Genomic DNA, 14,212 nt, shown 5'->3' on the forward strand with positions numbered 1-14,212 from the left:
AACGTAATCATTTGTGGACTGAAAGCAATAATAATAATAATAATAATAATAATAATACATTTTTATTTATATCCCGCCCTCCCCAGCCGAAGCCGGGCTCAGGGCAGAACACTGATCTTATCCACTGGATTGATTTCCATTCAGGACATAGCACGAAAAAAGCAAAAATGGTCATTTTTCACTCCTGCTTCCATTTTTGCTGGATTTCTCTGACATCCGTGTTCACAGATCAGTTATTGGAGAAAGTAGCAGCCTTGGTTAATGTTGGTTAACAATGCAGAGGAAATGAGGGGACCTTGGTGATGCCCTCTCTTTCCGAAAGGGGGAAAGAAGCAGGAAGTGCAGTCCTAACAACTAGCACCACCAGGAGGAAGAGAGGACTGCACCAGCTTTTCCTGCGCCATGTGTTAAGAAAGTAAGTTGGCTTTCCCTTTACCAAGGACTCAGAACATGTTGCAAACATTTTGAAAGAAGGTACGCCCATGTTTAATGGGCAAAGGCTATGCATTTTTAGGCCTGGTCTACACATAGCAACAAAATTGCCGTTTTTTTTGCTCTATAAGACTCACTTTTTCCCTCCTAAAAAGTAAGGGGAAATGTGTGTGCTTCTTATGGAGCGAATGCAGGCTGCGCAGCTATCCCAGAAGCCAGAACAGCAAGAAGGATTGCTGCTTTCACTGTGCAGCAAACCCTCTTGCTGTTCTGGCTTCTGAGATTCAGAATATTTTTTTCTTGTTTTCCTCCTCCAAAAACTAGGTGCGTCTTGTGGTCTGGTGCGTCTTATAGAGCGAAAAATACGGTAGGTTTACTGCTCCACTTCAGATTGCATTTGGGAGAATCTCATTTTTGAATACTTTCCTACATTATTAGTTTTTTTTAAAAAAAGATCACTGCAAATAAGACCCTAGCAGACGTGGGAGAAATTTATTCTACCATGTACCCTGCTATGGGGAGTGTGTGTGTGTGTGTTTTTAACATAGAGGATCATTCAGAAGTGCTATTCCCCCACCCAAATTCTGAGGTGGCAGCCTTTTTAAATGACTGTCAAAAAGGTTATGCCAAGATGGCTTGCTCTCCCAAAAGCATGTCACATGACCTCTTGCTGGACGGCAACCATGCCGTTTATTGTAACATTGGTGACAAACTGTTGTTTACCTCATCTTCAAAGTATTAAAGCAAGGTACAAAAGAGACAGGCTGAATTTAGAGGATGTGAGATAATCTCACTAGCTCCTGGAAACAATGATTGGCTGCCAAGCCAAGGCAAAATTTATGGAGGCTGTTTTACTGAGCATACGTTTTTGTGGGCAACAGGCAACTTCAACATATGCATGAGGTGAAACGAACTAAGAGGGTGGTCACTTTGCACTTACACACACACACACACACACACACACACACACACACGGAGTCTGAGTCTAGGAGACGATGACAGAGTTAAGATGGGGACTGAGGGTATATAACCTGTCTGCTGAAGTACATGCACAAAATAAAACAGTTAGCATTAAACACAGTGCCTGTTCAAAATGGGAGACTTAAACGAAAATCGAAATACTAGAACACACACCTATATACATTTTTGAGACCCCCAGGGATTTGTTAATAGCTAAAGCCCCCATTATGAAGCTTCTCATTCCACTATCCTGCACAGCAGCCCTTTATCAGACAGAATATCTAGGAAACGAAGTCTTGGTGCCATCATAAAATGCCAGGTATGGCTGGCCGCTAGGTCAAGAGACAAAACATGGATCAGGGCTAGCCTCATTCCTATGCCAGCACTCCTGGAAACGGCTGCAGAGCTAGCTGAGGAACAGTCAACTCTTCTCTGCCTCAGAAAGGAATGCAGTGTTTCTTTACAGAAGTTTTCCCTTACTGGAAAGCCTACAGTTTCCACATGTGCATTCCCACTGGATTCTCATCACTCGGAGCTCATTGTGTGAGGTGGCTTCACGAAAGGAACCAAGTTTTGAGGCTACGTGGAAGCTCTCTCTCTGCCATGGTTATTCATACATCTAAATCATCACTAAATGCTGTGCTATGACAACGTTGCTCTGAGGCACAGTTGTTGCTGGACACAAGACATGTGCCCCCTTTTCCAAAACAGATGCATCCAGCACTGGATCCTAATGCTTAATATTTCAACTATGGGGCGGGGGAAGTAGGAGTAGGTTCCATTGTAGGACTTGTGTGTGTTTCTTCAGACAGCTATGGCCTATACATCCATCTACCAGCCTATCACAAAGGATACTAAATAACACACATACCTTAAATGAACTGTGCACCAGTGTTTCATCTAGATCAATGACCACACATTTCTTTCCATAATCAGATATTGTCATTTCTGGCAGGAGGTATTTAGCTGGTGGCTGAATGGAAGACACAGGAAGACCAAGCATCGTTAGAAACGTATCCTCAGAGAAGTTGTTACAGTAGTAATTAGCACTGATGAGTAACACGGACATGTTGGGGGCAGTCGGTGGGAAACACAAGTGAGGAGAGCGGTGTTGTGTTCAGGTTCTGCTTTGGGGTTTCCCAAAGGCATCTAGCTGGCCAATGTGAGAACAGGGTGCTGGACCAGTTGGGCCTTTGGCCTAATTCAACAGGGCTCTTGTTATGCATTTAGGTGTTTGGGAAGTGCAGCAGGTGGAAAAAAATGATTTGTGTAGTTAGCGTGTGGGTTTCGGTGTTGCTACGAAAAACCCTGCTCATAAGCAATGAGAATGAAGAGAATCTCCATTCTGAAGGAGGATGAGATCTTCAGGAATAATCCTTGTAGAACGCCACCCATCACAATCTCTTCCACAGCAACCAGTTGCTAAAGTTCATAACGGACTACCAAGAATGCAACGAGAGAAACGATTCTTCATGAAACCTAGCGTAATCTCACTTTTAATCTTTTTTTCTTAAGAAACCCAAAGCTGAGCTCCACAGTAAATCTCCCTATAGCTCAAGTGATTCTACTACTCTGTGGTCAGAGTGTGATGGCCCCTGAATTCAACATGGGATAGGAAAAGCACTGCCAAGGTATTGTAGTTTCACCCACGATTAAAATATCCCATTGTTTGGCTTCTCTGTCTCTTTCTCTCTCACACACAAACACATGAACAGTCCTCTCCCAACTTCTTGGGATGTGTGTCTATGAGAGCCAGATGCAAGTGATGCTCTAAAGAGGTGATCGACAGCATGATCCCTCCTCCCTCTCTCTTGGCAATCGTTTTGCTGTTACTGCATCTTTCGACAGGAGCTTTGCCCACTCTTCCCCTCCCATGAAGTGATGATTTTTATGCTGATGAACAAATCCCGCAGAAATCTGGTATGGCCAAATCAGATAGCATTTCCTCAACCAACTGGAACATGACAAACACTCCCCCCTCCAAACGAGCCAAGGTACTGAGTCCCTGCCAACCATAACTAACTCCCCTTATGCACATGGAAAGTACCTGCACGGGTAGCAGATTAAGGCCTCCGATTGATAACAGACTAGAAACAGTCACACAAATGGCTGATTCATAACAGAATCAGATTTCAACCAGTATGTACATAATATTTATCTACACTGTAAGGCCTTCATTGCCTGGTGGCCACCAAGTGTTTGCAAATGTACTTTGGACATGAACAGCCTTTTGTTCTGGCAGTCACTCCAATGTAACACACAACACAATAAAAGCCAGGCCGCTGAATAAGGCTATTGCGGAACTGCATGGGGCGGCTTATCTTTTGACGGGTGTTTATTTTAAGTCTCTGCGTGTAGCCAGATAGCTGAAAATGGAGATCCTTTTATTGTGCTGCAACAACAGGGCTGCTGGTTGTAAACTGATCAGAAATGTGAGGTAGTTGGGATGTGCTAGGAATTTGACACATAGCTGGTCGCTATAGGCAGCTTTGGCTGCATGCTACTGTGGGGTAAGCAATTTTCTATAGCAACCAAGGTCACATCCACACCATGCATTTAAAGCATGCTTATATCACTTAAGGGACACGGGTGGGTTAAGGGACATGGGTGGCGCTGTGGGGTAAACCACAGAGCCTAAGGCTTGCCGATCAGAAGGTCGGCGGTTCAAATCCCCGCGATGGGGTGAGCTCCCGTTGCTCGGTCCCTGCTCCTGCCCACCTAGCAGTTCAAAAGCACATCAAAGTGCAAGTAGATAAATAGGTACCGCTCTGGTGGGAAGGTAAACGGCGTTTCCGTGCGCTGCTCTGGTTTGCCAGAAGTGGCTTAGTCATGCTGACCACATGACCCGGAAGCTGTATGCCGGCTCCCTCGGCCAATAAAGCGCCGCAACCCCAGAGTCGGTCACGACTGGACCTAATGGTCAGGGGTCCCTTTACCTTTATACCACTTTAATAGCCATGACTTCACCTGAAGAATCATGGGAAATGTAGTTTGTTAAGGGTGCTGAGGGATGTCGGGGGACCCCTCTCATAGAGCTACAATTCCCAGCACTCTTAATGAACTACTGTTCCTAGGATTCTTTGGGACAAGTCATGACTGTTAAAGTGATATAAGCAGTACTTTTGGGGGTTTAAAAAAAAAAAGAGGTGCCAGTATTGTGATAAAAGTGCTGTGGGTGCCAGCACAATTTGGCAGCCATGGGCAGAAAAAATAGAGGTGAAGGTACTTGACACAGGTGACAAAAATTCACTGGATAGAAGGGTGCTTAAATCTATGGTGCAACCCTCAAGCCCGCTGGGAAGCGGATTAAAGGAACACCAAGAATGTGGAACAATTCTCTTCTGATCCAATAAGGCTAAGGTAGTCATGGGCACTTATCACTCTAGAAAAAAACACCCATGTCTGATCAAAATAAAAAGAGAAGCCGAAATTTCCTTTACACTTCGCCATGAGGGAGGCCTGTACACAGTGCTAGAAATTGGACATCCATTATATTTTGTTACCTTGTGGGTGAATTGACGCTGTTTGTTGTGCAATAACCATTTTTTAAAAAGTGTGTAATGACAAAGGTTTAGTGAATGGCTCAAGACAGATTGAAGACCTTTATATGTTTCATTTGGTTCCCATTAATATGGTTTGTATTCATCAGCTACTGGCACTTCATCCTCTTAAGATCTTATCAGTTAGTATAAAAGAATGGTCCTACAGCATGCAACAAAAAACCCCACATCAATCTAGACTCAACACAAGAGATAAATGATTAAACCAACCCCAAATTAAGAAAATTCAAAAATAGAAAAGAAAAAGAATAAAAATACATACACTTGGTATGGGAATGACCTGCATCTGGTCACCCTGAAGGGGAAAGGAGAAAAAAAAAAAGGTCACTGTCAGAGTAAGGTATTTCAAAAGAGAAGAACATAAAAATAAGTGGAAGTATCAGATTTAGTACTCAAACCATTCCAACAGAAACTCAAAAAGTTGCTTAAGAAACCAGATGAATAAAAAGGATCTAGCACTATGGCAACTAAAATCATCAATTAATAGAACAGAAGAATTTGTAAGAAAGGTGGGTCCCTAGTTGTTAATTCCTATATTCTCAACAGTATTGTTTGAAAGAAATTTGCAAAAAATACTCGTAAATAGTGAAAATGCATAGGAGCTCAGTCAGTACTGCAGTATTTAAATCCCCAAGATGACACGAAAGTAAAATAGTAACCAAAATTAGTGTTCAGAATAATTACCATATTTTCAAACACAGAGGACAGGCTAGCTTGTCACGTGTGGGTGGGTGCACTTTCAAACTTTTAAAAATTCTACCACTCAGAATTATTTTAGTGTTGCATTATAAACACAAAGCATTCACTGGAAAAACCAACGGACGCTCATGCTTTCTGACATCCATTTGTTCTCATGAGTTGAACAAGAGCCCTTCTGCTTGTCTAGAAGCAGGGCTTGGTGGATTGGGACTATATAAATTGTGCCAAAGTATCGTTTGAATCGGAAACACTGGACAAGTCCCCCCCCCCTTTTATTAGAAGTTTTGATATGAGAGGTGCTGAGAGGCCAGCCTATTTGAGATGACTTGTGAGCTTGGAAACTGCACCTTCTGATTCCTGATGTGCAGTGGCTGGCTGATTATTCAAGGTTTAAGAAAAGGCACTCTGTATGCACTCTAACTGCCCTGACATCTTATGATGAAGGGCAGAACATAAGTCTAACAAATAAGATAAAATAAATAACGCAAACGCTTTCCTAAGCCTCGGGGCTAAGCCTTGGTGAACCACACTTCCTTCACTTTGTCATAATGTCTATTTTAAAAAATAACTTTAACCCCCTTCCCCTTTTCTTACAGCTTCCAGTTGTCTCAATGCCAATGAGTTATTAATTATTTTCTGAGCAACTGAAGTCACTGTGGTTATGTCAGAATCTTATTTCACCCGCTTCCAATTTCCTTCCTCTTAAATTTGTTTCATATCTTTGTTGCCGCTGCCTTGAAGCAAGGAAGACACAAGGAAAATACATTTTCGATGTTTTGCTGCAAATCCTACACTACCTTCTCAGAGATTAGCAGTGCACTAGTTTGACGGCTGAAGACTGTCACCCTGAATCAACAGTCTACATCTGTTGTGTGGTCCTGCCACTCTCCATTTAATATAACAGGTCCACCCAAGCAAGCAGGGTGACAAACTGGACCTATCTGCCCTCCTACCTTAAAGGGCTTACAGACAGAAGAAGAGAGACAAGCGTAGCTGTCATAGCACTGTTCTACATTTCCCCCAGTTTTAGGGTATAGATTTGTTGATCCAGAGGAAGAGAGACAATCTGATGCACTGGAAGTTACTCCAGTGCAATGCTTTGTGTCTATGAGACAAGCTCCTGCACTGATTACTGTAAATTCATATATGGAAAGATTATACTTCACCGGAATAGGCAATCTGTGGAAGTTGCTGCTGACAATGGTGTTTCTGAAATAACCATCAGTTCTCTCGCTGGCAGGAACCAACACAGATATTCTTCTACAGAGCCTAAGAAGGCAGCCCTATATGTGTTTACTCTCAGAAGTAAGTCCCACCGAGCTCAATGGCACTTGCTCACAAACAAGTGGGTATAGGATTGCAGCTCAAGTGGCATTTTCATGATATTAATTCCCAAAGGAATAATTGTTAAATTCCCGAGTAGTCTAAATAGGCATTTTCATTTAAGAGGTAGAGTATGTAGGAACCTGCAGCTTAAACACCATCTCCTTTGATGATTTTGTCATTAAGCTTCCAAGTCAGAATTTAACTATTCTTTTAATTATTACCCCCAACATAAAATTGACTTTATTCTATTGAAACTACTGTTCAGTCTCCTGTTTTACCCACGGTTATCTATTCAGCCAATTGTTATACAATCACTGAACACCTACAATCAGGTCGTATTAGTATTAATTCAAAATTAGGAAATCCACGAGATTTGTTTGAGTTATCTGAACATGGCCATTAAACGGCCTGTTTTAAATTATCAGCATAGCCAGGAGGCTGCAACTATTTGCAGCAGGCAAGCACAACTTGGGGTCCACAAGCGGCCCAATGTGTCTTCTGTTTATGGAGACCTCTAGTCAATCCCATGACAAGCTACAATACATTGCTGCTGGCCTGCAGTGAGTGTGGTACTAACAGTTTCATTAGCTTGCAATACGCTCCAAAATTTTGGTGACACCCCCCGATTAGAGGATGGCTTCAGACAACAACCGCTCAAGCTAGTTTGCTGTCACACCGAACGCCAGGAAATTTTCATTCTATTCTAGTGTGAAAAAGATACCCTCAAGTGAGTTCTATTTAAAACGTTTGTCAGCCCGACAGCTTGCTAAGTGTCACTGGTTCAATCTTCTTGAATTTTTACCACAATTTCATGAAGAATATGGGAAAAGGCAAAGTCACATTTTGCTTCTTCTCATAATTACCAGAAAAAGACTGTTGGATCAGCTCTGTCCCCTCCTCCTTCCCAAACAGTCAACATGGCCAAGTTTTTCTGCCCAGCATAGCAGAAAAGAGATCGCTTAAAAGGCAGGAGCTGTGATGCAAAACAATCCACAACCACATTCTGCCCTTGCACCCAAGAGCATGCACCTGCATGCGCTTATCATTTCCTTTTCCACAAACGGCTGCCATGGAATTCCTAGGCTCCTCTTTAAACTCCAGACCCGAATTAGTATGTGGAGCTAAGTATCAACTGGGAATAGTTTAGAAGGAAAATGGAAAGGGGGGTGGGGAGAATATTAAGTTAGCTCATCCACAGCAGGCTTAGCCCTGTTTGGTAATTTGGTAGTTGCTAGGTTGCCTGTGATGATTTAAAGATGGCATGGCTCCACCACTGAGAGCAACGGACTCAGATAGCAGAGTGCTGCACTAACTAGAAAGCAACTGCAGTGCTCTGTCATCCAGCTGAGTTGCACAACGGCCAAGTGGAAAGAAATATATGGAGGCCTCCTCGAGCTGGGCCTCTGAAGCGTGTTTGCATGTTGTGATTTGAAGGAAAGTCAGAGAGAGCACCACACTGTGTGCAGTAATGGAACAACACTGTTCCATCTTCTCGTCACAATTCATTAAGGGAAATGCTAGCTAGCAAGCCGTGGCTGGGAAGAAATCCTTGGTTAAGGCTGCCTGACATCACAAAAACCTACTGCAGCAAACTAAGGAAGGAAAGGAGGAAGCAGGGTGCTTCCTGATCATGAAACCTGTCTGCTGATTGGGCAGTGTGAACCTGAACCAGACCACAGACATTTCATCTAGAGGCTAGGTTTGCCATGCAATTAACAGTGATACTGTTTTCTTCAACAGCTGTGGCAGCCTGCAAATGACTTATTATGTTTCAAATGGAGGGAGGGAAATGGTTTCATCAACTGCCATCCTTTGCAACATTTCCCCCACTCCTCAGAAACTTGTAGTCATGGTTGCAGCTCAGTGGTTTCCAAATGATATTGCAGGATATCCAGCCGCACACAACTTTTAACGGAAGGTTTGTTCGCATTAATCCAAAAAGCAAAAGTTAGCAAGAAGATGCCAACCTTCTGAAGTCCGCCATTTTCTTCCACCAATGGAGGAAGGACACTGGTGCTGTTGGTAGATGGTGGCTCAACATTGTAGTCACGAAAGCAGCAGAACAAAGTGCTAAAGATGCTCCGACTCCTCTGCTTCTTCAAACTGAGATTACATTGGGACACTGTAAAGAAAAGCAACATTTGAAGTGAGGTGTGTAACAGCTTCCTAGGCTCTTGAAGAAATGGGTCAGTTATCTTACATGTGTTCATAGTACTTTTAAAGTAACATCATAATGTTGAAGGTGAAAGCCTTATTTCTAATCATCTTCTTTTGAGTTATGCCAGGAGGCATTGTTGCCTCTTTTCTTCAAGGCTGTTTGGTGTCAAGACAGCAGTGCCAGGTTATACCAGAGAAATATACTGGACAGAATTTTGCTAAGCCGTGTGTCTCACTGCATGCCTTTTTACAGCAAAGCGACACATTATGCTGAAGCAAACACTGACACCCATCACGTTCATACTTTATATTTAACAAGCAAGAGAATAATGCGTGAAGCAGTTCTTTGGTTTCTTATGCAATAAAGAAACACTATGGCACTATGACAAACAATACAGGAGGGAAGAGAATGTTCTATCTACGACCCATTTGGGCAGGACCTTTGAGTAGGCACAGCAGATGTGAAAGGCATCTGTGCCTCTGCGGCCCTTCAGAAAAAAACAACCACCACCACCAAACAAAACAACCAAACAAATTGCTGACACATGCATTTCAAAGACTGTCAGAAGCACCTGTTCAGAAGTTCATTTCAGGACACAGCTCTGGCCTTGGATGTGATCTGTATATGTAATTAAGTTGTGACAGCTAGGATTTAAGTAAGTGGGGAACCAGTGAGCCAAGCCCGAATTGGTTGGGGGGAGGGTTAAATGTGTTCCTACAAACAGCAGGACCTTATGCCCCATAGCAAGCTGCTTCTGAAATGAAAGGATTTTTCTAAGGCCTTCTGTGATAGTGCTTGGGCAAAAGGGTCAGCTGTGCATGGAAACACTCCCCCCCCCCATCAGCATAGCACAAACACTATGTAGTAGCGGTGGGTAGAGACCATTTGGCACTTGGTAAAATAGCCTGATTTGGCTCAGGCCAAATTCGAAGCTTTCCAGTTCAGCTGGGGTGTCTGAATCCACTTTGCTCCCCCCTCCCCAAAATTCACTATTGGGAAATTTAAACACACACACACACACACACACACTTTAACATTTCCCCCAGTTTACAGAATTTGATGAAATCAGCAGATATATTAGTCCCTTCAAAATGGATCAATTGGATCAGGAGCTATTTTGTTGGATGTCTCTAAAACGTGACTTTGTTTTTTCAAAAAATAAAAAGGCTACAACTTTCATTTTGGGGCAGAACCGGATGAAGTTTGCAGGCAGATTACTCCTTCTGAGGACCCAAGCCTCAAAATTCAGAAGGATAGCTGCAGATTCTTGCCAGGGGGCCAATAATATTTTAAGGCGGGGAATCATTTATTCTCCCTTAGTGTTTGTGGACAATTGGTCTAAAAATGGAGGCACCAGAGAAGTCATCCTGGCCAGAAAAAGAAAACCCTGTCAAATTGCAGACAAATTGTTCCAGGGGCTTTGGTGCTAGGTATTTGTGAATTTGACTATGGGTTGAGACAGAAGGCGATTAATTTTCATTCCCTATGACTACAAGCGAGATCTGTCAGTCGCGGAAGAGCTCCCCCTGTCCTGATTCTGCAGTTTTCCTTAAAGTTAAGAAATATTTCCCCCCTTGCAAAGCTGTTCTTTCTCCCCCCACACCGTTAAGGTACAGGATGCTTCATGAGTCCCTCTGTTGGCTCATGTAGCCTCTTGTAGAGCCTGCGGTGCGTCAGACAAGCCCAAAATGTAATCTTCAAACATTTTAGCCACCTATTTGGATCCACCTTTTATAAACCGCTGTACCTCAGCTGAGTTCCCATGCCAGAGCATATGACTGGGTATCAACTGGCTCTAGTGGACAACATGGTGCTCACTTCCTGCACTAGTACAATGGTGTGACAGGGAGGTGTGCTGCTAGCACGGCAAGCAGTCAAGACCCTTATCCAGGCTACAGTCTGGTCCCACTTCGCCAGCACCTACCTACATTTAGCTAAAATGTGGCAATGCCCTACAGGAACATACTGAATGACCTAGATCCAGGCATTCACAGCAACAATTTTACACTTGCTTCACTATTCCTGCAGAATAACCCTAAACACTCTCTACCTGCACTTCCCTACAAACTCGGTGTGTGTGTGTGGATCAGGTACCAGGTGTGACTACCAATTTGTGTTCCTGGAGAACACAGAGGGATTCATGCAGCCTTTTACATAAAATCGCAGAACTGTAGAGTTGGAAGGGACCCAGAGGGTCGTCTAGTCCAAACCCCTGCAATGCAGGAATCTCAACTAAAGCATCCATGACGGATGGCCACCCAACATAAACTCACAGGAGTGACTGGCCTGCTGGAAGCTGTCAGAGGAAGGCTAGAGAATCCCCCCCCCCCCAAAGCCTGTCTGGTTTCTATGCTAGGATGTCCCTCTTCTGTCGATCTCCTTGCTCAAGGACATGGAATTCATGCACCTGCCTGCAGGCATTTTCTTGTTGCCTAAGATAGAGGCAAAGCACAAGTCTGATTTAAAGAAAATACTGAATAGCATTGCCCTGTGCAATACAAAATATTTTCCCTCTCCAATGTTTCTCAGCTCAAGCATCTTAAACCTCTTTGCACCTTCAACAGCTTTAGTTGCAACTTTCTGGTTGCAGAAGTTTTAGCATCGTTATTGCTGAGTAAGGAGGTGAGTAACTGATGCACACATCAGACTAGCCAGTATGTGCATAGTACTAATAATGCTACTCTGTGGCAGATTAAATATAGCTTATTCACCATTTCCTTCCATTACTTCCTGAACCACTTGGTGTCTTTTATATAGAGAAACCCCTAACAAACATTTATGAGTAAAGGTTCTCAAAGCAAGCTCAGATCATAGTTTTGCCCTACAGGACCAGGTCTGGCCTGAAATGAACCCCTCTACATCTTATGACAACAAAAGAGTAGTTTTCATTATGAGGCAAAAGCTTGGAAACTCAGGCTTCCTCCCGGGCCTTGTCCAGAAAGTGGTGGGGGGTGATGAGTGTTCAGACCCCTGGGCTCTCACTTGTGGGGTGCCTCTGGGTTCCATCCTCTCCCCCATGCTTTTTAACGTCTACATGAAGCCGCTGGGAGAGATCATCAGGGGGTTTGGGCTGGGTGTCTATCAATATGCAGATGATACCCAGCTCCACCTTTCTTTCAAATCAGAAGCAGTGAAGGTCCTGTGTGAGTGCCTGGAGGCGGTTGGAGGATGGATGGCGACTAATGGATTGAGGTTGAATCCTGACAAGACAGAAGTACTGTTCTTGGGGGACAGGGAGTGGGCTGGTGTGGAGGACTCCCTGGTCCTGAATGGGGTAACTGTGCCCCTGAAGGATCAGCTGCGCAGCCTGGGAGTCATATTGGACTCACAGCTGTCCATGGAGGCGCAGGTCAATTCTGTATCCAGGGCAGCTGTCTACCAGCTCTATCTGGTACGCAGGCTGAGACCCTACCTGCCTGCGGACTGTCTCGCCAGTGTGGTGCATGCTCTGGTTATCTCCCGCTTGGACTACTGCAATGCACTCTACATGGGGCTACCTTTGAAGGAGCCCAGAAACTACAACTAATCCAGAATGCGGCAGCTAGACTGGTGTCTGGGGGTGGCCGCTGAGACCACATAACACCGGACTTGAAAGACCTACATTGGCTCCCAGTACATTTCCGAGCACAATTCAAAGTGTTGGTACTGACCTTTAAAGCCCTAAATGGCCTTGGCCCACTATACCTGAAGCAGCATCTCCACCCCATCGTTCTGCCCAGACATTGAGGTCCAGCGCCAAGGGCCTTCTGGTGGTTCCCTCATTGCAAGAAGCAAAGCTACAGGGAACCAGGCAGAGGGCCTTCTCGGTAGTGGTGTCCGCCCTGTGGAATGCCCTCCCATCAGATGTCAAAGTGATAAACAACTACCTGACATTTAGAAGACATCTGAAGGCAGCACTGTTCAAGGAAATTTTTAATGTGTGACATTTTAATGTATTTTTAATCTTTGTTGGAAGCCGCCCAGATGGGCGGGGTACAAATAATTAATAATAATAATAATTAATAACAATTATTATTAATAATAATAATACTAATAATAATAATGAATTATGCTTGCAAAACCAGAAGGGTCTTTGTCTACTTCCAACCGACTCAGATGTGAGCAAATCATGCAGGCTTTTGAAAGTTTCTGGCAGAAATAAACACATTTTGGAACAAAAAGGGATGGTCAATGATATTTTATCAAAGACTAAGCCCCATGTTAGGTCTTTACTTAGTATGTAAATTTTGCACTCCAGAGCATGCAAAATTCTTGTAGAGCGTTAGCAACAGAAGGGCCCATACCTTCATGATTTGCCTTCCCAAGACGCAGTGGCAGGCAACCTGGGTGGCTAGCAGATCAACGAAGGCCTAATGGACTTTATCCCTTCCAGCCCACCTGCTTCCTTACTGTCAGCCACTGCTGTATAACATGGCTGAAATCTTCACAAATTTTCTTCCGAGGGGGCCACAGCTTGGCATGCACGTGGTGGGTAGTACTACCTATTTCCTGCAGTTCTCTCTCTCAAGAAATGCAGGCTGTTTGTGTGTGGCCAACTCCAATTAAAATAAGAAAGAACGATTACCCAGATGCAGTTATATTGGTTCTAAAACAAAAATAAAAGGGGGAGGGGAGGAACCTTATGAATTAATTAAGTAACCTTAAGGCAAGTCTCTTAAGCAAAAGACGTAGAAAAATAAGCCCTATCAGATCAAGTACCTCAAGTGTGAATGGAAGAAGCCTCAAACCATTATACCAAGTGGGTAGGTGGGGTGGGGTGGGTGTGGAGAGCCATTTCATATCCAGGCCTAGACCATTCAACCCTCAACTGATTCATGTGGGGTTATGCTCCTGACCCACATGTGTGTCGGCAGAGCATGAATAGGCCTTTTCTGGCCATTTCCAGGTCACTGCAATGTGCTGTTACGCAGCAATTGGACACGCGTAAATCAGTCATTGCCTGTACTTAAGGCTGCCCTAGGTGGGTCCTACCTATGATCAAATATATTTTTTTAAGATGCAGGTGTGTACATTATTAAGGCCTCAGTGGATTTGTGTTACTAATTTTCAATTTCTTACACAAGGAAGATGTTTGTGT

At 43.8% G+C, this 14,212-nt stretch overlaps 1 protein-coding gene and 1 long non-coding RNA gene across 2 annotated transcripts in view; both read right to left on the bottom strand.

The window, feature by feature from the left end:
• Positions 1–14,212, bottom strand: part of CTDSPL (CTD small phosphatase like) — a 71,340-nt gene that overhangs the window by 20,988 nt on the left and 36,140 nt on the right. Inside the window, exons 2-4 of the mRNA XM_083406765.1 lie at positions 8,945–9,099; positions 5,215–5,247; positions 2,264–2,365 (exon numbers count right to left, since the gene is read on the bottom strand). Coding sequence (XP_083262891.1) covers positions 2,264–2,365; positions 5,215–5,247; positions 8,945–9,099 — 290 coding nt within the window. The remainder of the gene's footprint in view (positions 1–2,263; positions 2,366–5,214; positions 5,248–8,944; positions 9,100–14,212) is intronic.
• LOC310661186 lies at positions 883–2,250 on the bottom strand. The gene is made up of 2 exons (XR_014503823.1): positions 1,391–2,250; positions 883–1,360 (listed from the first exon to the last, which is right to left on the bottom strand). It is a non-coding gene; the product is annotated as an uncharacterized lncRNA (long non-coding RNA).

The sequence above is a fragment of the Podarcis tiliguerta genome, assembly GCF_965153285.1.
Source record: "Podarcis tiliguerta genome assembly, chromosome: 12".
Taxonomy (NCBI): domain Eukaryota; kingdom Metazoa; phylum Chordata; class Lepidosauria; order Squamata; family Lacertidae; genus Podarcis; species Podarcis tiliguerta.